This window comes from Dipodomys merriami, unplaced genomic scaffold (assembly GCF_024711535.1).
Source record: "Dipodomys merriami isolate MVZ:Mamm:240054 unplaced genomic scaffold, mDipMer1.0.p SCAF_19, whole genome shotgun sequence".
In the NCBI taxonomy this organism is placed as follows: domain Eukaryota; kingdom Metazoa; phylum Chordata; class Mammalia; order Rodentia; family Heteromyidae; genus Dipodomys; species Dipodomys merriami.
Window position 1 is genome coordinate 3,728,111 of NW_027203270.1, and position 27,263 is coordinate 3,755,373.

General features: G+C 44.4%; 2 protein-coding genes across 6 annotated transcripts in view; one reads left to right on the plus strand and one right to left on the minus strand.

The window, feature by feature from the left end:
• Window positions 1-298: 298 nt before the first annotated feature.
• Window positions 299-14,746, minus strand: Mks1 (MKS transition zone complex subunit 1). 3 transcript variants are annotated; one of them, XM_070026989.1, is made up of 19 exons: window positions 14,650-14,746; window positions 14,118-14,227; window positions 12,383-12,453; window positions 11,905-12,060; window positions 10,356-10,453; window positions 10,041-10,169; window positions 9,297-9,401; window positions 8,601-8,709; window positions 8,042-8,098; window positions 6,068-6,110; window positions 5,756-5,821; window positions 3,006-3,076; window positions 2,657-2,726; window positions 2,447-2,554; window positions 2,180-2,296; window positions 1,640-1,773; window positions 1,268-1,350; window positions 1,085-1,182; window positions 299-990 (listed from the first exon to the last, which is right to left on the minus strand). In XM_070026989.1, exons 1-19 carry the CDS (start codon window positions 14,727-14,729, stop codon window positions 899-901), a joined length of 1,797 nt encoding a protein of 598 aa, XP_069883090.1. In that variant the 5' UTR covers window positions 14,730-14,746; the 3' UTR covers window positions 299-898. The 3 variants fall into 3 exon arrangements, with proteins under 3 accessions (XP_069883090.1, XP_069883092.1, XP_069883091.1); XM_070026991.1 differs by lacking the exon at window positions 11,905-12,060; XM_070026990.1 differs by lacking the exon at window positions 2,180-2,296.
• Window positions 14,747-22,601: 7,855 nt separating this feature from the next.
• The window catches only part of Lpo (lactoperoxidase), a 35,273-nt gene continuing 30,611 nt past the window's right edge, over window positions 22,602-27,263 (plus strand). Inside the window, exon 1 of one of the 3 annotated variants that reach the window (XM_070026992.1) lies at window positions 22,602-22,662. In XM_070026992.1, coding sequence (XP_069883093.1) covers window positions 22,629-22,662 — 34 coding nt within the window. In that variant the 5' untranslated portion in view covers window positions 22,602-22,628. Of the gene's footprint in view, window positions 22,663-23,884; window positions 24,055-26,149; window positions 26,231-27,263 lie in introns of those variants that run through there. The other 2 variants (XM_070026995.1, XM_070026993.1) reach the window with 2 other exon arrangements.

Here is a 27,263-nt window from a genome sequence, read left to right on the forward strand (position 1 = left end):
CAACATCTCTTGACTTACTGGTAGGTTCTGGTGGCGCAAATGGGTGTTTTTACCAAGAGACAACACAGGACTCTAAGCTGAATTTCCTTGTCTTGAATTGTGATACTGGTATCAGCATCATTTCAAGGGGCTTCTTTAGGGCCAACATCTACCCCAGGGCTTTGTGAGATGCAGCAATATTCTCAAGACGAATTTGTCAGCCTGGTGAGGTACATGAGGCTTCTGTAGGTAAGAAGAGGTCTGGTCTGAGTTAGACAGGCCCTGATATTAAGAGGAGTAAGAGCCCACAGAACATCAGTTAGTATAAATAGTTTTTATGTACAAAGAACAATAAAAGATACTATCCAGCTAGCAATAAAGACTAGAACTTCTTCCAGCCTTCTTTTACTCTAGAAATAAATCATATTCTAAACTTAGCAAGCCCTAAGCAATAGAACAATGCAGGCTTGGAAAAGAAGGCTGAGACTCACAGTCCAGGGTCTTGAGATCGTTCTCACCTACTCCTTTCTTGGAAGGAAGCAGCCTTCCATTTTTAGACCGTGTAACAGGAGATCCCTGTAGTTCTTTGCTACTGAGACCAGAAGAGAAGTTGTGTCAAGATCAAACTAGTTTAGTGCTCACTCCAAACTACTTTCAACCCAAAAGTCTGCTTTGTTTTGATGTCCATTTATAGGTGCTGAACTCTGGAGAGGTCTCTAGGGTCCCTAACTTTACCTCCACATGGCAGGAAGAATACCCTGCTGAAGACTAGACAGAGGGCCATCCTGGGAATGTCCCAGCTCTTCGGGTTCCTGGCAGGCCAATATAGTCTCTAATATGAAAGACCAAGAGAAGGGAGAGCATTGCCCTCAGACATCCCTTATCTTGTCCTTTTGCTGGAGGCCAGGGGTGCAATGAGTCAAGAGACCAAGGTTCCCGAGGGGCTCACTAGATCCTGGGGGAGACTTTCTCGGGCCTCCTGCATGCGGCGTCGGGCTCTATGAAATGCCTCTGTAAGTGGGGGAGACAGAGCCATGTTATCAGCTGCTGTAGTGCACGGAGGAACATGGCTCCAGGTGGCCAAGTGGGGGCAAGAGGAACCTACCCAGCACACTGTGAATGGAACTCTGCTGGCTGAATCCTTCCAGACGGTCCAATACACTGCGCATCCTTTTCCGGAGAGAGCTGGATTCCATGAAGGCTCTGCAGGGAAGCCCATCACACAGTCAGAGCTATTCTCCAGCCTTCAGGGACAAGAAGCTCACAGCAGAGGGCCAGGGCGACTCACCTGGACTGCTGCAGACAGTGCAAGTGGAAGGTGACGCTTCCTGTGGTCTCAGTGCGGAGTCCAAAGCGGCTCAGGCGCTCCCCCTTGGACACACAGTGGAGACGGGATCTGTTTCAGCAGTCTACACCTTGGGAACCACACTGGCTTTGCTACCATTCTTATTTCCATGGTTACAGAAAGCAACTCTAAGAAAATCTCATTCCATCACCTACATCCCAACCACTGAAAGGCTAGGTTGTACCAGACTCCCAGCCTCAGGAAGGAAAAGACTAAATAATGCTGAAACAAGGAACACCTAAGGGAGGACCCTTAATTCAAAATAGAAATAGAAACCTAACTTCCCAGCTTGAAGTCTCGCCAGAGACGAATCACCTTGAAGGTCCCCGGCACCCGCACGTAAGAGAGGTCCTCCAACTCCAGAGAACCGCCAATGAAGAACCTCCTCAGCTCAGCCACTGGGTTAAGTTCCACGGGCCTCCATGTGGAGACTGTCAGGGTGTGTGAACCTGTGCAAGAGAAGAGAGGAAGAGGACAGGTCCACAAAGGGCATGTGGCCCCATAACAATTCATTCCCCAGCAATGACACAGGCCTCCATGCTACCAAAGCACCTAGTCTAGTGAAGAAGTGACCTCAGATGAATGTGAGTAAGGTTAAGAGTTCCTTAAATCAACCAGAAATCAATCAGACAGGAATTCAAATGTCAGTTCTGTCAACTATCACTTATGTGTCCAGGACAGTGTATCAACCTTTGTGAGCCTCCTGGTTCCTTTATCTAGTAAAATGGAAATAACGGCAACATCTACACCTCACAGAATGATTAGTAGAAAGATGAGAATAATTTAGTAGAGTGCCTAGCACCTAGTCACAGACTGTCACTTTCATTTCAAAATGAACACCACAAGCCTGTTTACCATACGGCTTCTCCCCCTCAGCCACCAGTCCAGTCAGGAGAACACAGAGCAAATAACAGGTTGTCAAGCTGCTTGACCACAAAAGTCGTCCAATCCCACTCAGTTGTCTCAAATGTCCTCAAAGGAACAGGAATGAGTCAAGTGAATGCTCCTAATTCCTAATTAGCCCTACTTCTCACCAGAAGCATTTGATCCTTGGGAGCACTGAACTTGTTCCTGAGACCTAGGATATGTGGACTCCCTTGAAAGGCAGGGACAAGAGGTTACCTGGGGTGGCAGGCAGCACCACAGCCCCATAGCCTTCCACCCGGTACCGCTGCCAGAAGTCCAGGGAGAGCACCTCACAGTAGAGCACAGGCCACTCCAGGAGAGCATCTGGGAACAGAGAGGGAACTGTCGGGGCACTGAAGACTTTTTGCCAAGAGAGGGAACTGGCTGAGGAGAACTGAGGCCATGATCAACTGCTGAGCTACTCACCAGCAGATTCATCCTCGTGGAGGAAAAAGGCTTCGAATGTGAATGGATAGGAGAAGTAAGCCACCTTGTCCTAAAAACAGAAATGTCACATTTTATATTTGGTGTCACAGGGTAGACCAGGCCTCTGCTTGAGGAATTTGTCCTCCTTCAGGCCAAATGACAAGATCACCTTCTCATGAGACACAAAAGGACAGCCAAATACAACAAAAGAGGCTCCTAACCCAGGCAGCTCTGCAGAGCCCACAGCGAAGTTTGGCCCAAGGGCACGCCCACTAGCCTGAGAAGCCTCAAATTCATGGTGGGAACATATTCCCATTCCCTTCCAGAAATCCTCATTCTGAATCCTTACCATTCCCAGGGACTTGGTGGCACAGGTCTGTGTTACTCCTGACAGCTGCTGTACAGCTGGACTTGACCAGTCTGAAAATCAAAGACCAGATACAATAAACAACTCTGGGAGGAGAGTAAGACACTGAGAAAAAGGCAGATTCATTTATTCACACTATGGGTGAATAATTCATATATTCACTCCTACAATGTGTCATTCATTTACTAAGTGTTTGTTATGTACTGGACCATCTTGGGGATATCTTGGTAATCAAAGAGAAAAGATCCCTATCTGTCATGGAGCTAATATACTGGTATGCAAATAGGCAGACCTATGAGAGGCTCTCAAGGGGGGAAATGCTGCACTGAAAAAAGAGCTGAGTAACAACACAGAGACATGTATACTCATTCACAGTGGGGGTGGGAGAATGCTTCTTAAAAGGAATACAGGCGGGCTGGGAAGTTGGCTCAGTGGTTGAGTGCTTGCCTTGCATGCATGAGGGCCTAGGTTCAATTCCTCAGTACTACATAAGCAGAAAAAAGCCAGAAGTGACTCTGTGGCTCAAGTAGTAGGGCATTAGCCTTGAGCTGAAGAGCTGAGGGATAGCACCCAGGCCCAGAGTTCAGCCCCACCACCGACAAAAAAAAAAAGGAACACGGCATAGCTGGTGCCAATGGCTCACACCTATAATCCTGGCTACTCAAGAGGCTGAGATCTGAGCATCCCAGTTCAAAGCCAGCCCGGGCAGGAACATCTGAGAGAATCTTATCTCCAATACACCACTCAGAAAACCAGAAGTGGTATTGTGGCTCAAGTGATAGAGTGCTTGCCTTGAGCTGAAGAGCTGAGAGACAACACGAGGCCTATAGTTCAAGCCCCGTAACCGACAAAAAAAAAAAAGGTTCCAGATAAAGGAAATGGTCCTAAAAATGGGAATGAAGCTGGCAGTGTTCAAGAATAGGAAGAATATCTAGAATGCTGTATGGGAGAAATGAACAGTTCATTTAGAGGTGAATTTTTTGTTTCTTCTAAGTGGGAGGGGAAGCTGTTGGAGTTTTCGGCTCAAACGAGACACAACCAGTTTGCCTTTTTTTTTGCGGGGGGGGGGGGGGGGGGGGTGTTGCCAGTTTTGGCATTTGAACTCAGAGCCTTGGCATTGTCCCTGAGCTTCTTTTACTTAAGGCTAGCATTCTACTACTTGAGTCACAGCTCCACTTCAGGCTTTTTTGGTAGTTTATTGGAGATAAGAGTCTCACAAATTTTCCTGCCCTGGGGATGGCTTTGAACCATGATCCTCAAATCTCAGCCTCTTGAGTAGTGAGGATTACAGTCATGAGCCACTGGTGCCCAGCCTGTTTGCATTTTTAAGAGCTTCATGTAAGTATGGTATATGCAGAAGATGAACATTAAGAGAGAAGAAGCAGGAGGATAAGTCAGAAATAATGCATTGGCTCAGGCAAGAGATGGTGGTAGCTTAGTAGAGGGTGATGGGGAAAAATGCAAATCCAGTGAAGCGTTTTTGTTGTTGTTTTTGCCAGCACTGGGGTTTGAACTCAGGGCCTCATGCTTGTTCTTAACTACATCTCAAGCCCAGCTTTTTGCTGGTTATTTTAGAGGTGGAGTCTTTTGGAAGTTTCTGCTGGAACTGGCCTTCTCTCAGCCTCCTGAGTGGCTAGGATTACAGGCCACTGCTGATGAGCAGTGGCTCGGGACAATTTTTGAAAGGGCTGACAGAATGGATGGACTGACTTTAAGGAGTGAAAGAAAATGAGTAATTGAGGATATCTCCTAGGTTTTTGGAGTCAGTTAAGTGACTGACATCGTTTTGCTAAGGGGGGGGAGATCAGAGAAGGGAAGTTTGAGGGAGGAAGGACGAATTAAGACTATTCCTTGAGGCCAAGACTATTCCTTGAGGCTCATGACTGTAATTCCAGCTACTTAGGAGACAGAGACTGGCAGAACTATAATTCAGCTTTAGAAAAAAAAAAAAGTTAAAAATTAAAAATAATAATGAGGTCCTATTGCAACCAATAAGCCAGGAGTGGCGGCACATACCTGTGCGTTCAGCTACTTGGGAGGCCATAGATAAGAAGATCATAGTCAGGTCAGCCTGGGCAAAAAAAAATGCTACTTGGAAAATAACTACATTTTAAAAAAAGAAAAGAAAAAAGTCTAGGGATATATGTCAAGTGAGAGCTGTTGTTTAGCAAGCATGAGGCCTTGAATTCAAACCCCTGTACCACCAAAAAGAAAAAAAGGAAAAAACAAAACAACACACTACTTCTTAGTCACGTTATACAGAAATAACAAAGAGCTAAGTGGATATGAGTCTGATGTGGAAGAGGTTAAGGTTAGTGTAGGGGTCTGGAAGTCTATGACATACAGATAGAATTTAAGCCACAGGATAGATGTGATCACTTAGGACAACAACAGGTAGAGAGCAGCAAAGGTCTAAGTTCAGAATTAGATATTCTCATAATTTAAAATCAACAGAGAGGAAGGAAGAATCTACCAAGGAGCCTCACAAGCCCCTAGTGAGATGACAGGAATGTGGCACAGTGTGACACGAAGAACAGAGGTGTGACAGATGCTGCAGTAAAGAGAAAGGTGAGTAGTGTAAAGGCAGAGAAATCCCCATTGAAACTGGCAAGGACCTAGTGACCTATAACCTTGAAAAGACTGGTACCAGTGGGAGTGGGAAAGGAAGTCTGGCTGAATGCCTGCAGAACTGTCAAAACAGGTATAAGAACAGACTTAAGGATATTACTTACTAGTAGTTGGTAATTCTACAAAGAAGTGGATATAGAGATTGTCATATTCATAGCCTTGGGCTGAAACTAAAAGAGAAAACAGGAAAATTATTTTAGCTTATGACTTTGCCATACAACCCAGTCCTAAAGAGCTCACATGTTCTGGAACAAGCCTTTTGAGGACCCAGAATCCTGTATGGTTCCAGGAAAGTATCATCACTGTTTCCTATCACAAACCAAGGTATGGGGTAACCCAAGATGGGATAGATTACTCACAGCTCTACCAGATTCTTATCTAAGTATTAAGAGGTCTCTGTCAGACAAGACACTTACCTACCTCTCCATTTACAAAGAGCCGGAGGGCACCCGGGGCTGTCTAACGTAGAGAGAAATGGACAATCAGGAGGCCTGGAAGTTACCAGCAACTTCCCAGCCCCACCCACAAATCTAAAGAGGAAATAACACAAAATTCTGGACCCCACTAATGTCCTTTCTCCCCACCCTGACACTTTTCCACAGACCATCTCCCTTTCTAAGATGCACAGGAGAGGCTGGGAAGGTGGCTCAGTGGTAGAGCGCTTGCCTTGCATGCATGAGGCCCTGGGTTCGATTCCTCAGCACCACATAAGCAGAAAAAAAAAGCTGAAAGTGGCGCTGTGGCTCAAGTGGTAGAGTGCTAGCCTTGAGCTGAAGAGCTGAGGGACAGCACCCAGGCCCAGAGTTCAGGCCCCACAACCGGACCCAAAAAAAAATTTTAAAAAATAAAAAAAAAGATGAGCAGGAGAAAAGCACGCAACTAGCTGGGCGTTGGTGGCTCACGCCTCTAATCCTAGCTACTCAGGAGGCTGAGATCTGAGGATCATGGTTCAAAGCCAGCCTGGGCAGGAGAGACCGTGAGACTCCTATCTCCAATAAACCATCAGAAAACCGGAAGTGGCACTGTAGCTCAAGTGGTAGAGCACTCGCCTTGAGCTGAAGAGCTGAGGGACAGCGCCCAGGCCCAGAGTTCAAGCCCCACGACCGACAAAAAAAAAGAAAAGAAAAGCACGCAATTTAAATGGCAGGGAGGAGAATGTAGTATGGGAAATTATCCAGGTAAGAAAAAAAAAGAGCACCTCTGTTGTGCAAAGGGAAGCTGAAACCCTTTATATGGTTGAGGTCAAGCAGCTTAAGCTTTCTTTTAAAACTATTTGTGTATCTGTCCCATCTGATTTGTGTGTGTTTGTATGTGTATGGGTGAGGGTGTGTGCTGGTACTAGGACTTGAACTCAAGGTCTTGTGCTGTCACTTGGGTATTTTTCAGTCTGGGCTGGCACTTGAACCACAGCTCTACTTCCAGCTTTTTTGTCAGTTAACTGGAGTCTCAAGAACTTTCTTGCCTGGCTGGCTTTGAACCACAATCCTCAGGTCTCCAGCTTCCTGAGTAGCTAGGATTACAGGTGTGAGACACTGACACGTGGATCTTGTCTAACTCTTTAACATGAATGTCTATTGCTCAGGCAATATAAAAATAATAAAAGTTAATTTTTCAGAGACTGAGAAATCAGTCTGGGGAAATCAGTTGGCAGTTCATCCTTGTTGGTAGATCCAGAAGTGAAACTGGAATGAAGACACAGAACAGGACACAGTAACTGACTTAAACCCGGTTTCTTTTGTTTTGTTTTTGTGAGTCCTGGGGCTTGAACTCAGTGCCTGGGCACTGTCCCTGAGCTTCTTTTGCTCAAGGATAGCACTCTACCACTTGTATCAGAGCGCCACTTCCAGCTTTTTCTGTTTATGTGGTACTAAGGAATCAAACCCAGGGTTTCATGCATGCTAGGCAAGCACTCTACAACTAAGCCACATTCCCAGCCCCAACCAGGTTTGTTTTCAAAGAGCCAAAATATATGACCAGCAGACATGACATTCAATTCAAATGGAGCATTCTAAAAAGACATTTACATGAAGGGTGAGAAAGGTATTTTTCATCCTCACATATATTTTTTGATTAACTATAAAGTAACACATAAATGTACTACTGATAAAAATTCAAAACCACCTAAATTTGGGAAATAAGTAAAAAGCCCTTGTAGGTTCTTCTCACTACCCAACATGACCTACAACCTCTAATCCCACCTCTCTGTGTGGACCCTTTCACACCTCTCCCTATGCATTAACAGTTTTCTTTTTGTATGCGATGTTTTAAAATAGTTCTTTGACTTTCTTTTTAAGTATGTTTTGGAGGCCTTTAAGAGAGGCAATATTACTTATCCAAAGAATATTCTGGTTAACACAGTTCACAGTGCTGCAGGAAGCCAAGCTACCCACCATCTCAAAGTCCGTGCCCACTAGGCTGCTCAGATAATCCTTATGTCGGCCATAAAGCTGAGGAAACAAAACAAAACAAACCTCAAGATGTGACTCAAGCCAGGCCAGGGGTCAGTACTGAATAGGAAGGAGAAAAGAAGCAATAACTGGGAAGGCCAGTGTGAGTGGGAGGCCCTATAATCCCAGCCACCAGCCACTGACATTTTGAAATGAAGCACAGAGGCTCTGGAGTGAGCAGGTCTGGGACTGAATCTGGCAACTCAATCTTTGTTTCATTTATAAAATGGTAATAATAAAAGTGCTCACTTCAGTGGACAGATCTAAATGAAATATGTGCTGTGCATTGAGCATAGTCAATGTACAAATATATGACCCTTGCTCTTATGATGTTGCAGTAAGATCAAAGCCTTCTTTCTGCTATGTCCACTATGCATCAGGGTTGGATGAGCTGTGAAGAGCAAAGGTCCTCCCCAGCAACCATAGAATCTGCCTCAGACAAGGCCTCTTCTCCAGGTGCCAGGACTCCTCCCCCTGGGACACAGAATGAACTAGCTCTCACATCCTTAAACACACGCTGCTCCCGTTCCTCCTCCTCAGGCTGGGCGAGGGAGGATACGTTGTCGATGGTGTACTTCCACAGCTCCTGCTTCTCCCCCTCAGTCTCGATTCTGTAAGATCAAAGCCACAAAAGCACCACTTCTGATGATGAGAGACCAGGCCCTCCAGACCCAGCCCAGGGATTCAGCATCACTGGCCACACAGCTCACTTGGCAGTACCATGCAATGAAGACAGTCAAAATGACTAACAGAAGAAGGAAATAAAGTGGCAAAGCAGAAAGGGCACCAGAGAACAAGTCCAATGGAAACCCTGGCTGCACAACATCCTTGGCACCTAGTTCTTACACCTAAAAAGAGACAATGGGTAGGTGCTTTCTAACTTATAGTTCTATTCTCTCAAACAGAGATGAAGAGTTGGCCCAGCCTGGCTGAGTTCACCTCCCACACTGGTCAGTCCCATCTCAGCAGTGCGGAGACTCCTTTCTACTTATCTACATGGCTAATATGATTCCTTTCAAATTGCTTGCATATTTTCTGTTAGATTCTTAAAGGCGTATGATCCAGAATTGAATATGAACTACTGCCTGGGAATTTGGGAACCGATGAAGGGCTTTCTGGGAATGTGTTCAATTATGATGAAGAATAAAAGCCAAGGAAGGAATGCTAGTTTCTGCCACCCCTTCTTTCCTCTCCTCACCTGTAGGGTCCTTTGAGACCAGTGAAGTCAGGTTTTACTGTGATCACGCCGTTGCTGTCTACCTTCAGAGTACAGAGGACATGTTCATATGTCTTATAGCCAAGCCTAGGAATCAAGAAATCATCATCAAGTGGGGCGCTGGTAGCTCATGCCTATAACCCTAGCTACTCAGGATGCAGAGATCTGAGGATTGCCATTCAGAGCCAGTCCAGGCAGGAAAGTCTGTGGGACTCTTATCTCCAATGAACCACCAGAAAACTGGAAATGGCACTGTGGCTCAAAGTGGTAGAGAGCTAGTCTTGAGCAAAAGAGCTCAGGGACAGTGCCAAGGCCCTGAGTACAAGCCCCATCACTCTCTCTCTCTCTCTCTCTCTCTCTCTCTCTCTCTCTCTCTCTCTCTCTCTCTCTCTCTCTCTCTCTCTCACACACACACACACACATACACACACACACACACACACACACACACACACACACACACACAATATCACCATCAATATTCCCTCCAGGGAACAAGGAAGAGACTTGGGGTGGGGGGAGGATGGTGGATACAGGGACAGTTATCATGGTCAAATGGTATCTTCTAAGTACAGCGAAGAAGGTCCTCCCTCCCTCCCTCCTTTCTTCCCTCTTTACTTTCCTTCCTCCTTCTCTCCTATATGCTCCAGATGACTACAACAGAAAGGTGATAGCAAATGACAGAAAAGGGTAGGTTCTGAGCTGACAGTGAGAAGCTTTACTTACTTTCCATAGGGCCCTAGGTCTGCCATGATGTACATTGTCTGCAGAGGGGTATTAATGACATGGTTGTTCCTGATGAACTCCTCGGAGGGTTCCCAGGTGATGATGCGTGACTTGAGGATGCCACCCTCCCTGGAAGGGACCAGAGGAACTGTGACTCCCCTGGATAACTCCTGAAGACCCTGAAGGGAAACGTAGGGGAACATACCCCAGTGGAGGCCCATAGCAGAATAAGAAGCTTGAGCTGATGGAAATGCCGACAACCCTCTCATGAGGGGACCACAAAAGCCTTCCGTGCCCCCACAAACTCGCACTCACGTCCCTCGCCTGTCCTGCCGCCGCCGTCTGACATTGGCCATTCGCTCGACCAAAAACGATGGCATCTCACTGGCTGAAGTAGTCATTTTCTGACAGTGCTGGAAAAAGAGAAATGCTGTGAAGGCCATTTGATCCAGGCAATATAGGGCCAAACACCTGAAGGGAAGCCATCCTCTTAGGACCTCCTCCCAGACCTGAAACTCAGGGACAGCCTCACAGTTACACATGCAAATCAAGGGGAGCAGCAACACAACAACCCAAAGAAGGTGTCAAGATCTTTGCCCTAGGATTTAGAAATGTTATTTATGTTCATCTTAAAATTGATCTACGGGCTGGGAAGGTGGCTTAGTGGCAGAGTGCTTTCCTAGCATGCATGAGGACCTGGGTTCGATTCCTCAGCACCACATAAACAGAAAAAGCCAGAAGTGGCTCAAGTGGTAGAGTGTTAGCCTGAAAAGCTGAGGGACAGCACCCAACCTCTGAGTTCAAGCCCCACGACCAACCAAAAAAACAACAAAAAGTAAAATTGATCTATAGTCTGAGTGAATACTGACAAAAACCTGGGTTAGCTTGCTTAGGAGATACTGAAATAAACTGGGAAAGACTTCACTTGGATAACAAAGCACTAAATACATTTCGATTTGCTTTTCTGAAACAGATAACTCTTTATATGCTACCAACTCCTGAAGAAAGCACGCCAATCTCTCAAGACTATTCATTCAACATCTGCTCCTTGCAGACATCTAAAGGGCCACAGGAAAAAGAAAATCAGAAAATATAGGCTCTATCCTCAAGGTGGGTTCTTGCTGCTATTGTTACTGTTTTTCCCAGTAGTAGGGCTTGAATTCAAGGCCTGGGCACTGTCCCTTAGCTATTCTGCTTAAGGCTGGCACTCTACCATTTGAGTCATACCTCCACTTTCAGCTTTTTGCTGGCTAATTGAAGATAAGAGTCTATCAGTTGGGCTGGGATGTAGGCTCAGTGGCAAAGCACTTGCCTAGCACGTGCAATATCTTGGGTTTGATCCCCAGTACCAAAAATGACAAGACAAAAAAAAAAAAAGATTCTATCAGATTTATATGCATGGGTTGGCTTCAAACATGATCCTCAGATATCAGCCTCCTATGTAGTAGGGTTATAGGTGTGAGCTACCAGCCCCCAACCCCCAAGACATTTTAAATATCCCTGAGAAAACAGGACAGATACAATGACTGAAGAAAAATGTAAAACAAATCTATAAGAGAAGGTGAGATAAGCATATGGAGGACATAACCACTTCCCATGACTATAGTGGATCTAGATTTTTCTAGGTACACCCACCTATTTATCACTGTGCATACTGCCAGCTTCCCTAGACTCCAGCAGGCAGAGTGCAATAGTCATACCATCTGCAAACTATGCCTGGTCTACTCCAGCCTGGCTGCCAGCAGCTCACTGAAGCTTTGAGACAAGCTACCTCTCTCCCACTATACCAGGCTTCTGATTTAACACATAGAACCAGGGAGGCCAGAAAAGTAAGGAAACTAGGGTGCCACACAAAGAATTATACCTCTTCCAAGTTGGTGTATCTATCGGAGTCAGTGTAGGTAAAGATTCGTCGATTCTTCCTGCCACCAGAACTCTCCAGTTTGAGGATCTCTTGGTGGTACTGATAATCCAAGGGACTCTGACATGCTGCTTCATTCTGGTACAGATCTACTTCAAACTGAGGTCACCATAAGGAAATAGCTATATCAGACTTTAGTTCCTGTAACTGTTTTGATGCTGGTCAAGTAGTTGATGCTACTTGACATGTTTTCATAACCAGTTCTCCTTTGTTTAAATAATGGAAGGCAGGAGATCCAAGAATGTCAAAAGGTAAAGAGACAGGACAAAGGTAGCTATAGTATTATTTTCCCCCTTGTAAACAAACAGGAGAAAAATACATTGCCATACTTTTCTAGAAATCAGTTTGACAGTATCTATCACTAGCCAGGTACAGGTAGGGAGGTGGAAGTAAACTAAAAAGACAATTGATGCTGGCTTACCTGGCTAAAGAGCTTCTCTTGCCATCCAATCACAAGCTCTTCTTCTTCCTCCTCCTCTGGGCGGTGTCCACCTCCAAACACAACAGTGAGTCAAACACCTGAATCAAATCAGCACTACTTCTTGCTCTGTGGATGTCTATAGCCCAAGTCTCTATTCTTTGTATTTATTTTGTAGGGATAGGATCTTGCTGTATAGCCCAGGCTGGCCCTGAACTCTTAATTCTACCTTAGCCCTTTGAGTGATGGGATTACAGGTGTGAATCACTTGTCTGGCTTCAAAGTCATGGCTTTTATATTTGCTACAAAACCTACTGGATTTTTCAGTGATTTATTAAGCATTCAACCTAGGCAATGTTTCAGGCTAACAAAGCTATGAATATAATCCAGTTTCTAAGAGCAGAATACAAGATTAGAATCTGAAAGTTTTAATCATTACTCTAAAAAAGTACTGGGGCTGGGAAGGTGACTAAGTGGTACAGAGCTTGTCTTGCATACATGAGGCCCTGGGTTCCATTCCTCAGCACTACATAAGCAGAAAAAGCCAGAAGTGGCACTATGGCTCAAGTGGTAGAGCACTAGCCTTGAGCTGAAGAGCTAAGGGACAGTGCCCAGGCCCAAAGTTCAGGCCTCACAATCAACAAAAAATAAATAAATAAATAAATAAATCAGGAGTGGTAAGTAGGCCCTGAGTTTAAGCCCCAGGACCAACAAAAAAGAAAAAAAAAAACTCCACATTTTTTCTTTCCTATTCCTGAGGCCACATATAGAATCCTAAACACTAAGGAGATTGAGCATCCAGAAAAGAAAGTCTAATAAATTAATTTTAAAGAACTAAATCTAATAAACCCCTGAGTGTGCCATTTTTAGAGATACATGCTTCCCCACTGGCCCACCCTCTTTTCCAGAAATACTTCTGAATAGAAAGATAAAACAACCTATGTGCCAGTAGCTAATGCATGTAATCCTTGCTACACAGAAGGCTGAGATCACAGTTTGAATCCAGCCCCAGCAGACAAACTCTTATCTCCAACTAACCAGCAGCAGAGATGTAATTCATGTGATAGAACACCAGCCTTGAAGGAAAAAAGCTAAGCAAGATCTTGAAGCAGTGAGTTTATGCCCCAGTTCAGGCACAAAAGAGAAAGAAAGAAAAGAGGAAAGAAGAAAGGAGGAAAGAAGGAGGGAGGGAGGGAGACAGGGAGGGAGGCAGACAAGGAGGGAGGGAGGGAGGCAGACAGGGAGGGAGGGAGGGAGGCAGACAGGGAGGGAGGGAGAAGGGAGAGGGAGGGAGGAAACAGGGAGGGAGGGAGGAAGTAAGGGAGGGAGGGAGGAAGAAAGACAGACTAGTAACTAAAATGTTAAGAGTTTGGAGAATATTTTTCTATTATATAAAAAATGTCACAGCTGCTATTGAGGTTGTCGGGCAAGTTTATAACATATCAAATGTATGGCATTTATTTCCCTACATTTGACCACAATTTGGATCAGTATCCTGATAGCAGAAATGTCTTAATTTTCATATATAATATGATGCAGTAATTACAATTCTCTAGGTTTGAGTTGTAGTTCCACCACTTACTATCTATGTGATGTTAGGCAAAGAACTGTACCTCTTTATACCTTCCATTCCTCCTTAAAACACACACACACAAATCTACTCTTTTAAAAGGTAATTCTAGTGTCCCAGACCCCTTTCTCAAACTCCAATGAGTCTCATCACCACCATAACACCCACTGGCAGTTGGGTGAGGCCTAAAAGTGGCCAAGTCTATGAGGTCCTTCCCAGGCTGGACAGCAGGTTGATAGTGAAGAAAGCTGCTTGATGTGATTCTTTGCAGATGAACTCTGTCAAGACAAGAGAAGCTCCAAATGAACGTTACAAGGCAAACTACCAGGCGACAGAGCAAGAAGGAGGGGATCAAAACAGGGGAGGTGGAGTTGCCCGGCGGGTGGCACAGGCCCCCCAGAGAGGTGGCGGGCGGGACTCGGGGGGGGGGCCTACTGGGAAATTAGAAAGGGTGTGTTGGGGACGGGGCTCTGCGGGACTTGGGAGCAACACGGACTTGAAAGGTCTCAGGAAGGAGTGCTAAGAAGCTGAGGCTGGAGAAAGGTCTCAGGCAGAACGGGAAGAAGTGCGGTGATCCGGCCGGAAACAGTCGGAATCGTAACCGGAAGTGGGAGCAGCGGGAGCAACTAAAAGTTCTGGCTCGGATAATCTTAACAGTATACAAATCGTGGGGATCCCGCGGCTAGGGTGGTGCGACTACCGGAGGCGCAGGTTGCACACAGGATCCCGGGAGCGATACACGGCCTCTCCGGTGTCAGTGTTCCAGATGGTCTCCGCCATGACACTCCCGAGGCGAGACGACGCGCGACTGCGCCGGAAAGCGCGCCGTCCGGTTCCCCTAGCAACGGAGATGCTGTGCTACCTACCCTGGAGAAGCCCCGGTTCCCCTAGCAACGGAAATGCTGTGCTGGAAAGACTGCGCGTGCGCAACCCGCCGCATCCCGTCCTGGGCAAGCGCAGTCCTCCGGTCGAGCTTTGAGGGTGCGTGAAGAAGGGACCAGACCTTCTTCTTTTCCCACAAAGACACACTTTTCTTGGGTTGAACACATGGAAACTTTGGCCAGGAAATTGGTGGATGTGACTTGGAAGAATGCACACCTTGCCTAGCGCTGGTGGCACATGCCTGTAATCCTCGCTACTCAGGCTGAGACCTAAGGATGAGGGTTTGAGGCTAGCCCGGCAGGAAAGTCTGTGACTCTGATCTCCAAGTAACTTTGAGCTGTGGCTCAAAGTGGTAGACCTCTAGCTTTGAGCACAAAAGCTCAGGAACAGCGCCCAAGCCCTGAGGTTAAGCCCTATGACTGAATGGAAAACACACACACACACACACACACACACACACAATTCTTAAAGCAGTTAGGAAAGATATGAAGCAAACATAAAAACACGTTTTTGGAATTTTTTTCCAAGTGTCATGTTGGTATTTACTGAGCTAGAGAAAGACAAGAAAGCCAACAGGAGACACAAGGAAGCCAGTAGTAAAGAAGGAAAGATGTTTTTATGAACTTATTCTTCCCTTGGGTGTGTTATTGTTGGATAGCTAAGTCATGCACTGAAAAGTCATGCCTCTTCGAAAAGCAAACCAAGTGACATTCAAAAGTAATGGTTCACTGGACTATCAAAAGGACACAGCCTCAATTCTGCTACTCCCCCAACAGAGGAAGCTATTGTCCTCTCAATTCAGGAATCAAATGTTACCTTGATGGTATGTCATTAGAAGCACTGGTTATCTTAGCCTCAAGTTGCATAACACCACAAACTTAAAATAAACAGTACCCTTTATTTAGGACCTAATAGGGCCTGTGCACTTTATTTGAATTAACTTCAGTCCTCATTGAAACCTCCAAGTTAGCATCTTTATTCACACATTTAACAGATAAAGTTAGTGAATGCCAGAAGTTAAAAGGCCTGCTAAGCTGGGCACTGGTATCTTATCTCAGCAATCCCAGCTCTTCAAGAGACTGAGATCTATCTAAGGTTTGAGGCCTGCCCTAGCAGACAAATCCGAGAGACTCTTACCTCCAATTAACAACAACAACAACAAATGCTAGAAGTGAAACTGGCTCAAATGGTAGCACCATCCTTGAGCTAAAAAGTTAAGGAGAGCTTGAGTCCCTGCGTTAAAGCCTCAGGACTGGCACAAAAATAAATAAGCCAGTCACCAGTGGCTCACACCTGTAATCCTAGCTACTCAGGAAGCTGAAATCTGAGGATCATGGTTCAAAGCCAGCCTGGACAGAAAAGTCTCTGTGAAACTCTTATCTGCAATTAACCACCAGAAAACTAGAAGTGGCGCTGTGGCTCAAAGGAACAGTGCCCAGGCCCAGTTCAAGCCCCATGACCTACTAAAATTTAAAACTTAAAAATAAATAAGTATTTTCTTTCTATGCTTCTCTTTCTTAATATTTTCCAGGAAATTACAAAAACATTCAATAAAATGCTAATGTCAGTATTCTCATTTTCTTTTTCTGTAAGTTTCTGCCAGTTATAGGATACTTTCAACTTTGATTTTGTTACATTCCTACCTGGACTTTCTAAATCATTGGTGGTCTTTTCAAAGTCAACATTTATATCCATACTATGAGTCTGAGTCAAAGTTTTGGCTATTGCTCTAAAAGAATCATTTGTCTCTAGCTAGAGAGTTTAAGTTTGGAGTTTAAATTTGGTGGTGATTCAAATTCCTTTGAGTGCAAACTCTCCTCAGTCCTGTCTGAAACTATGAGATGTGGTAGTTAATAGTTTGCTCCACAAGTCATTGTTTCATTCAACAAATATTTATTGATTGTCTTGAGGTATACAGTATACAAAAGTTTCCAACCTCGGGGCTGGGAAGGTGGCTCAGTGGTAGAGTGCTTGCCTTGCATGCATGAGGCCCTGGGTTCAATTCCTCAGCACCACATAAGCAGAAAAAGCCAGAAGTGGTGCTGTGGCTCAAGTGGTAAAGCGCTTGCCTTGAGCTGAAGAGCTGAGGGACAGCAACCAGGCCCAGAGTTCAAGCCCCACAACCAACAAAATAAAAGTTTCCAACCTCATAAAATTTACATTACAGATGGAGTAGAGAAAGTAAAAGGTAAAATATTGTATAATATGTGGTGGCTAGGAAAAGTAAAGTAAGGACAGGTAATAAGAATTGTGGGAGGAGAAGAGCTAGAAAATTTTAAAAGAGAATCAGGACCACATAAGCAAAAAGAAAAAAGCCAGAAGTGGCGCTGTGGCTCATGTGGTAGAGCGCTAGCCTTGAGCTGAAGAGCTGAGGGACAGCGCCCAGGCCCAGAGTTCAGGCCCCACGACTGGACCAAAAAGAAAAAAGAAAAAAAAAAAAAAAAGAGAATCAGGAAATTCACACTGAAACTGTTATGTAAGCAAATTCCTGAAGATAGTGAGGATGTCACATAGTGGTCTGGAGTCTCCACATTCCAGGCAGGAAGACAACAAATGCAACACCAGGTGGTAAGGTATGAGTATGCATTATATTTACCATCAACTGGAAGTGGTGCTGTGGCTAGAGTGGTAGAGTGCTCGCCTTGATTTGAAAAGCTGAGGGACAGTGCCCAGGCCCAGAGTTCAAGCCCCACTACTGATCAAAAAATAAATAAATAAATAAATATATTTACCATCAACTGCATTATAATTATGTATATATGAATATATACATGTGATTAGATTAAATCTGATTCCAAGCTCTCTCTCAGCAAAGCCAGTGAAATGTTCCATGTGAGTCATTATTGTGACCCTTCTCACTCCTTAAACTCAATGTAAAGAACCTATGCTATAAACAGGGGCCTTCAGTCCATCCTGGTTGGCATTAGGAAGGTCCATAGCCCAACCTCAAAAGTTGGGCAGGTGGCTCTCTGCTCTTCATGTCCCTCTTCCCCAGACCAACTTGATTCCCCAGAGACTACAGTCCCTAGGGTTGAGTCCCATGTGTATCCCTATCAAAGATCTTGTTCCACCCAGGAGCCACTTTGAGCCACAGCTCCACTTCTGGTTTTGGAGTAGTTAATTGGAGATAAGAGTCTCACATAGACTTTTCTTCCTGGGCTGGCTTCTGAATCCTCAGATCTCAGTTCCTGAGTAGCGAGGATTATAGTGGTGAGCCACCAGTGCCTGGCCCAAGGATATTCCTAACCTACCATAAGCTCATCATGTGTGTTTCACCTGATAATCTTCCCTTTCTCTACTTCCCTACTTAATTCCACCTTCCCTTCATACTTCTGCTGTCTTTTAATCAGCCCAGTCTCATTCTCAACTGGTGAGACTGCGTGTTACATGCCCTCAAACTATTGGTACTCCTATTTCCCAGTTTCTAGTTATATAATGGACATGTAGTTTATTTTTTAATTACCATCAACTCTAGGCTAGTTATATAGTAGATATGTGGTTTGTTATTTTTTAATTACTATGAACTCTAAGCTAGTTACACAATGGACATGTGGTTATTATGGTTTTGTGGTGTGTGTGTGAGTGTGGGGGGGGGAGGGTCAGGGAGCTTGAACTCTGGGCCTGGGTGCTATCCCTCAGCTCTTCAGCTCAAGACCAGTGCTCTGCCATTTGAGCCAGAGTATCATTTCTGGTTCTGTGGTGGTTAATTGGAGATAAGGGCCTTATGGACTTTCCTGCCTCGGCTGGCTTTGAACTTCGATCCTCAGATCTCAGCTTCCTGAGTAGCTAGAATTACAAGCTGAGCCACCGGCACCCTGCTATTACTGTTTTTAACTGCTATCGACTCTAAGCTACTTATGTAATGGATATGTGGTTTATAACTGCTTTTATTACTATCAGCTCTAAGTTCCATGCTGTCTGACATCCTCAGAACTTATGTGTCTGGTACATGGCAGGAGTAGAGTTGCTACCAGAATAGCAGGAATTCCACTGCAGTCTGTTCCAGCCACTCACCCCATTCCAGCCTCCACCACAATCTTCCAGAGCAGCAAGTACTTGGTAGGGTAGAGTCCCAACAGGGAAGGAGAGAGACCACAGTCATTTACAGTATGTCCTGGTGAGCACACAACACAGAATCCAGCAGCCTTCCACATGGTGGGCTATTCTGGGGATAGCTGTTAAGAACTCCAGCTTCCATCTAGCTCAGAGGCCTGGGAAAGCATCTCTACAAGAGTAAGGGCTCATGGGTCCTGTTGCTTCTTAAAGATTCTTTGAAGTTCCTTCTTAGCTCCAGCTGCTGTTTTCTTCCAAATGCAAGGGAACCAAGATTCAAATGTTCCTCATTATCCTCATGGTTCTCACTGATTCTGTGACAAACTGTGGTGGGGAGGGGGAATAAGGAACCTCCTAGGAGAAAGGAAGAAGAGAAAATTGCATTGATGACACCTTCTATATACTTTATACAGCTATACCATTTTATTCAGATTAGAAAATGGTCTCCACAAACCATTTTAGAACCATTAGTCAAGACTTAAATGACTGGGTTAAGCAAAAGTTGATTTCTATACCAGTGTCATCATCTTGATTATGAAGTATTATTGATTGCCTAACACAATTTAGAACTCCCAGGGAGTTTCTGATATAATTGAGGCAATAGGGAAGATACATATCAAAATTGAACGCCAAGAGAAGGTGGTTCACACCTGTAATCCTACCTACTGATGAGAATGAGATCTGGAGGATCTCCATTTCTGCCAACTTGGGCAGAAAGTTTCATGAGACTTAGTCTCCACAAATAACCAGAAAAAGGCAGGCTGGAGATGGAGGTATGGTCCAAATGAAACAGTGGGAAGAAAGGAGAGGAAGGAAGAGAGTGGGGGGAGAGAGAGAGGGAGGGAGGGAGGAAGGAAGGAAGGAAGGAAGGAAGGAAGGAAGGAAAGAAGGAAGGAGAGAAGGAAGGAAGGAAGAAAGAAGGAAAGAAAGAAAAAAAGAAAGAAAGAAAGAAAGAAAGAAAGAAAGAAAGAAAGAAAGAAAGAAAGAAAGAAAGAAGGGAGGGGAGAGGAAAGGAAAGGGAAAAAAAATAAATTATAAACACAAAGAGGAGGAAAGAACCAATGCACTTACAGAGCTTATCAGACAGAGAAGTCTTCATGAAGAAGATAAACCTTGAGCTTAGACACTAGAGTGAGGGAGAGGGTGAGAGAGACAGAGACAGAGACAGACAGAGAGAGACAGAGACAGAGACAGAGTAAGAGAGAGTATGGATTGTGTGCCACATTGGGGAAGAATGACCAGGTTTTCTGGAAGGAAGAGCTTCAGTAAAGGACTAATATGTGCTATTTGATAAACAGATGCTTAAGCAGTATAGAACCTTATCTAAAACTTGACAGTTATCCTGTGGATAGAAGTTTGTGGACCAGGGCTGGGAAGTTGGCTCAGTGATAGAGCGCTTGTCTTGCATGCATGAGGCCCTGGGTTTGATTCCTCAGCACCACATAAGCAGGAAAAAAAAAAAGCTGGAAGTGGCGCTGTGGCTCAAGTGGTAAAGTGCTAGCTGAGGGACAGCACCCAGGCCCAGAGTTCAGGCCCCACGACCAGACCAAAAAAAAAAAAAAAAAGAAGTTTGTGGACCAAAAACTTTAGTGTAGAGGAGGAAGTATGAATTGAGGAAGGGGGTGGCAGGAGAAGGGGATGGGCTTAGAGCAAGACAGAGATGACTTAGCGCAGAAACAGAAAGTGGGAAAGGAAAGGAAGAAACAGAAATGAGAGAGTTATGAAGGGAAAATGGAGAGCATGTGGTGACTGGTGAGATGGGAGGAAGGTAGGAAGAGAAAAGGAGAAAAGAGGAAGAAACAAGAGCCCTGGAAGTCTCCCTGTTTTCCAACATGAGTGACAAAGAGAATGAACACATTTCCTGAAGAGTTTATCTTCCCCTTTCTCAATAAGATTCCTCCCATTCTCTTGTTTCTGGCTGACCTTGGAACTTAGGAGAATGGCTTTTGGGAAAACTGTCCTACCACATCCCAGCTGCTTGTAAGGATGATAACAGGGTTCTGATCATGGTATTGTGTAAAGAGAACTGGAGGATACTTGGTGTGTATGGAACGGTACAATGAAACAGAGGATGCCTGGATCTAGGACCTCTTAGATTTGATGGTTCACAACCGAATTTTAGCTATCAGAGCCAGAGCCAATATTATCATTGTTGTTGTTTAGTATATCCACTTCTCTTTACAGATAAGGAAAGAGAGGCCTCAGAATAAAGGTAATTTCTCCAAGATCACATGACCAGAGAACAGCAAGCTAGGGCCAGAACTTCATTTTCTAAGTCTTAAGTCTAAGCCCAGTGCTCTTTGCTGATTGCTTAGCATCACACCTGCTGGAAAGAGGTGGGTACACATTTGCTTGCTTGAGAAATGAGGCATTTTATTGAAATGATTTCTTCTCTATGGATCTACGATAAAGCTTATTTTATTTTATTCCTCAGAGAATAGCAATAATGATTCAAAGTTGGTTTTTGTTTAAAACTCGATAGGTATTTGTGACATGATATTTGGCTTACCACCCCATTTCTATCCTGACCATCTGAGGATTTATCTTGGGTCAAGTTAAATTGTCTTGGTTGAGCTTTGAGATGTGATACTTTTCCCAGCCATCTCTCTGCATTATCCTGGCATGACAGAAAAATTGATCTGGCATCTTTTTCTTTTTCTTTTTTCTTTTTGTTGGTTATGGGGCTTGAACTCTGGGCCTGGGTGCTGCCCCTCAGCTCTTCAGCTCAAGGCTAGCACTCTACCAATTGAGCCACAGTGCCACTTCCAGCTTTTTCTGCTTATGTGGTGCTGAGGAATCGAACCCAGGGCCTCATGCATTCTAGGCAAGTACTCTACCACTGAGCTACCTTCCCAGCCCTTGATCTGGCATCTTTTTCATCTGAAGCAAACTTACGAAAATTCACAAATTGTAAGCTAATTAAGGGGACGGAACAAGGGAAGAAAAAATATGATGCACAGAAATACTAAGAGCTCGGTAAATATTTAAGAGGAAGAGAAAAAGAGGAAGGAGGGAGAGACAGAACCTGACAGGAAATGTGCCTTGGTACAAGAAGAGGGATTTTCCACTCATGGAGAGCAGGGAGGGACAGCATTCTGACCACCCACCCCAGGGGTTCTTGGGACTTTCCTCTGTCCACTTCACTAGACCAGTTCCTTGGGAGGCAAAACTGGACAAAACTGGTCCTTTGGTTTCAACATGCTGGAGGTAATTGTAAAAACTCATTGCTACTGGGCTTGCCACTTAAAGCCCTTATATTATGCCAATCTCAGAAGCCAACAAACACCGGGATGACCCACTCACTAAATTCTGAGAAGACAGCAGAGATTGTCTTGTCTTTTCCAAAATCCTTCCTCGAAAGGAAGCTGTCTTACAATATCCCCATCTGTCCTCAGAGCCCACATGGCTCAGAGACACCATTCAGGGAAGTTTTGATCATTTTCCTACCCCTCCAGAGCCAGGGATGGCATAAACCTGGAAGCCCAAATCTTAGGTAAGACAGATAGGTGAGTCCCAAAGACACGACGACACTGGTCTCTGGAGCCCTCCTAAGGACAAGAAGTCCGTTTGTTTGATGTTCTAGGAAGCCAACAAGAGGAAATGCACTTTAGCTAGAAAAGGAAATAAAACCTGCCTAACAATGTGTGACTGCCAAGTCAGCGGGGTGAAGGGTAAAAACAGACAGCTAGAAAGGAGAGTGGGCTTGGAATGGAGATGACGTCTGAGTGGAGGCCATGGCTCAGCATGAGCCATGAGCATGATCACTTCAAGCAGATGGGTAAGTCTGTCATTGACGTGAGTGCTCCCCTTGACCAGCCAAAGGTGTGTGTGTGTGTGTGTGTGTGTGTGTGTGTGTGTGTGTGTGTGTAGCTGCAGCATACTGCAGTCTAACACTGGAAGGAAATAAGGGTAAGTCAACCATGTCTGAGGTCAGCCTCTTCTATAAACTACAAACTCCTACAAAGTCTGTGTGTGTGTGTGTGTGTGTGTGTGTGTGTGTGTGTGTGTGTGTGTGTGTGTGTGTGTAGCTGCAGCATACTGCAGTCTAACACTGGAAGGAAATAAGGGTAAGTCAACCATGTCTGAGGTCAGCCTCATCTATAAACTACAAACTCCTACAAAGTCTGTGTGTGTGTGTGTGTGTGTATCTGTCTCTGTGTCTGTATCTGTGTCTGTGTCTGTGTCTATGATGCACTGGGTTTATGAAGCATAGTGTCACTGGGCACTTTCTGTTGTTTTTGCTTCTACTATTGTTCAAACATCTTGGATTCTCTGTGCAGACTTATGAAAGCTGCTGGCCTTTTTCATTTTCTCCTGGATTTTCTGTCTCCAACCTCCATTTCTCAGGCTGATTGGCCACTCCCTGATGGGGAACCATATAACTTGGAGTGAAAAGATTTGACTAGACTGAAATAAGCCCATGAAAACAAGTCATCACTGTCATGTCAGCAAATGTCAGGCATTCAGATTAGCTGATGGCAACACACTCATTCCTATGCTTCATGTCAAGGAATGTTTCATATGAGGACCAAAAGATGGGCCATAATATGCTGGCACTAGCACTGCCCCAATCCTGACCATTACAGGAAGGTCAAACCTAGAACACACCTCAGCATGACATAATAGGACAAATAGCCAGTGTCAATCAGACCTAAATTTTGTTGCTATTCTGAATATAGTAGCTCAGTTATGTTGCACATAGGAAGCAGTGTTATGGCAGGGACATTTTTTAGAAGGAAGGTCTATCTTGAAATCATTTGCAACCAAATAGATCAATATCCAACTAGAGAATAGGGTTGTATGTCAGTGGTAGAGCACTTGCCTAGCATGTACCATGAGGTTTGAACCTCAGAAACACACACACACACACACACACACACACACACACACACACAATCCATCTGAAGACATCACTTCCTAAACGTATAGATATGAAACCCAGAGCAGGATTCAACTGGGAGTGGTTAGATGCAAAAAAAAAAAAAAAAAAAAAAATACTTGGCCAAGGTGCTGAAATGTGTTTCAAAGAAAACAAGAAGAGCCTGAAATCTTGCTCCCCTTTCCTGAATTCAGCCTTCTTCTGAGATCCCCAGCTCATTTTAACTTGATTCATCATAAGAGAAACATTGTTACATTCCAACCAGGAGAGGAGGACATCACTCTTTGGAAGGTAAACTGGGGGAAAGAGGGGAAATGGGTTTTGATGAATGTGTTTCTGAACGTTCTCTCAAAGCATATCTATTTTATAAAATGGTTTATGTCTTCAATGGCCTATTTTGTAAAAGGCATTTTCATGAGATTTTGTTTTTTCTGCCACTTCCTATTTCCTTCTTATACAGATGGATCTAAGGAACTTGAAGTTTTTTGTTTTTGTTTTTTTGGTTGTGTGTGTGTGTGTGTGTGTGTGTGTGTGTGTGTGTGTGTGTGTGTGTGTGTGTGTGTGTGTGTGTTTAGTTTGAAGTCATTGAAATAGAAGGCATCTAGTTTTTTTAATTAATTTATTTATTTATGGTTTTTTTTCAGAATTTTTATTTTTTTTTATTTTTTTTTTTGGGGGGGGGGTCCAGTCGTGGGCCTGAACTCTGGGCCTGGGCGCTGTCCCTCAGCTCTTCAGCTCAAGGCTAGCACTCTACCATTTGAGCCACAGCGCCACTTCCGGCTTTTTTCTTTTTGCTTATGTGGTGCTGAGGAATGGAACCCAGGGCCTCATGCATGCAAGGCAAGCGCTCTACCACTGAGCCACCTTCCCAGCCCCTATTTATGTTTTGATTGGTCATGGAGCCTGAACTCTGGGCCTGGGAGCTGTCCCTCAGCTCTTCAGCTAAAGGCTAACACTCGACCACTTGAGCCACAGCACCACTTCTGGCTTTTTCTGCTTATGTGGTGCTGAGGAATTGAACCCAGGGCCTCATGCATGCAAGGCAAGCACTCTACCACTGAGCCACCTTCCCAGCCCAAGGTATCTAGTTTTATCCCCCCTCCTACTAAACACATTCTTATTCCCAAATAGCCACCCTTTAAATTTCATGTCATTTTAAATCTAGACTTTGTGTAAAGAAACTTACAATATTTGTCTTTCTAAGTCTAACTCATTTCACTTACTACGTGGTTTTCCATCCATTTTCCTGCAAATGACAGTTTTATTCTTTGTGGCTGAATGAAATTCCATTGTGTATATATAACCACATTTTTTTTTGCTTGGGGCTTGAAGTCAGGGCCCAGGCACTGTTCCTAACCTTCTTTGCTCAAGGCTAGCACTCTACCACTTAAGCCATAGCGCCACTTCTAACTTTTTCTGTTTATGTGGTACCGAGGAGTCGAACCCAGGCTTCATGCATGCTAGGCAAGCACTCTACCACTAAGCCACATACCTAGCCCACTACTTATTCTTTAATCTGCTTGCCCATTGATGTCCCAAGACTGATTCTGTAACTTAGCTATTGTGAATAGTGCTACAATAAATATGGCTGTTCATATATCTATACTTTATATACTTACATTCCTTCAGACATATGTAGAGGAATGCGCATATGTGTATATATAGTAGTCTTATTTTTAGTTTACTGAAATCTTCCAAGCTGATTTCTAGAGTGGCTATACTAGTTTACATTCCCACCAACCATTCCTTTCTCCCTTTGTGCTTACCAGCATCTGTTGTTTGTTTTCGTGATGATAGTTGTTCTGACTGAGTGAGATGAAATCTCAATGTCATTTTCATTAGCATTTTCTTTATGGCTAATGATGTTGGGCATTATTTCATGTATTTACTGGTTATTTGAACTTCATTTGAGACCTGTCCATTCAACATTCTAGGCTCTTCTCATCTCTCTTCTGGCTACCTCAAAAAATAAATATTGTGAAATGATGACCAAAAACATTTCAGTGTTTTTAAAAAATCACTTTAGAGTCAAAAGATTGGATGAAAAACAAGGAGGGTGAATAAATGAATGGGAAAGAGAACCATTTAGTAGTCCCTAATTTTAAGGGCTATTTATTACCTACTGGGGGGGCTTAAGAAATAAACATGTTCAGGGTGTGGGAGTTTCTGCCTCCCATGGCTAGATCAAGATGACATATCTCAGCTGGAAAATGGGAAGAAGGGGGGTTGCTCCACCCAAGTCAGTGATATTACATCAACCAAATCTTACCATCCCAAACTTTCCTCCTGCATTTGCCTGGAGCCACAGGGTGTTTCCTGCTGAACCTGTGTCTCCTCTAAGTCACCTCAGTCCCTCAAAATGCTGGGCCTTTCCCAGAAGTAAATTCTTGCCAGAAGGTATAAAAGATCAGCTGCTGTGTGCAGAGCAATGGCCCTGGCTACCACAGGAGGCTGAAACCCATGGCAGGTAAGGTTCAGTAGTGTTACTCATTCCTGGTTTTTACAACGTTAATGATGTGATTTCCCTAAAGCCTTGTCAGAGCACTTAGTTCTGGGTTTAAGCATGTCTTCTTGGTACATTATCTGATGCCAGATTTGGCAAATGCAAATCAGATCATCCCTGTGTGGAGGAAGATAGAATGGGTCTACACCCACTGTAGGGCAAGAAGGCTTTTCTGCTTCTGAAAACAAAGACATAGAATCATAAACTTAGGGCCAGAAATGTCTCTTACACATTCTGTTCAGGAACTGAGTTCTTAAGACAGGTGTCTAGGGTTACTTAAAAAGTTGGAGGGAGCTGGGAATATGGCTTAGTGGTAAAATGCTTATCTAGCATGCATGAAGCCCTGTGTTTGAGTCCTCAGTACCACATAAGCAGAAAAAGCCAGAAGTGGGCTGTGGCTCAAGTGGTAGAGTACTAGCCTTAAGCAAAAGAAGCTCAGGGACAGTACCCAAGCCCTGAGTTCAAGCTCCAGGACTAGCAAAAAAAAAAAATGTAGGTAAATAGTAACAAGTGGTGTTCTTGAGACTGGTGTCATGTAATACAACCTCTCCTCTATAGTAGAGCTTCTGTGGTGTTTTTCTAGAGCTCCCTAAGCCAGAACTCTCAGATCTCCATCTCATTTCCGGCATCTCATGCCAGCTATCTGAAGCATATCTGAACATCTAGTTTAGCCCTGAATATCTGTCCCTGTTGTCTTAAGTGTCCTCTGGCTACCTGACTCTCATCCAAGTGTATGGTCTTTCTTTCTTTTGAGAGAATGAGACAGTTGAATCATATTTGGGGGGGGAGGTGGAAGGTGTCAGTGGTGGGCTTGAACTCAGGGTCTGAGCACTGTCCCTGAGCTCTATTTTGCTCAAGGCTAGCACTCTAATACTTAGAGCCACAGGCTCCACTACTGCTTTTGGGGGTAGTTAATTGGAGATAAGAGTCTCATGGACTTTCCTGCACAGGCTGGCTTTGAATTGTGATCCTCAGATCTCAGCCTTCTGAGTAGCTA

Coding starts and splice junctions, on each gene's coding strand:
- Mks1 (XM_070026989.1), bottom strand. CDS start 14,729: ATGGCGGAGACCATCTGGAACACTGACACCGGAGAGGCCGTGTATCGC. Junction 14,228..14,649: donor GTGTGCAACCTGCGCCTCCG/GTAGTCGCACCA, acceptor TTGTCTTGACAG/AGTTCATCTGCAAAGAATCA. Junction 6,111..8,041: donor TGGGCACGGACTTTGAGATG/GTGGGTAGCTTG, acceptor TCTCTACGTTAG/ACAGCCCCGGGTGCCCTCCG.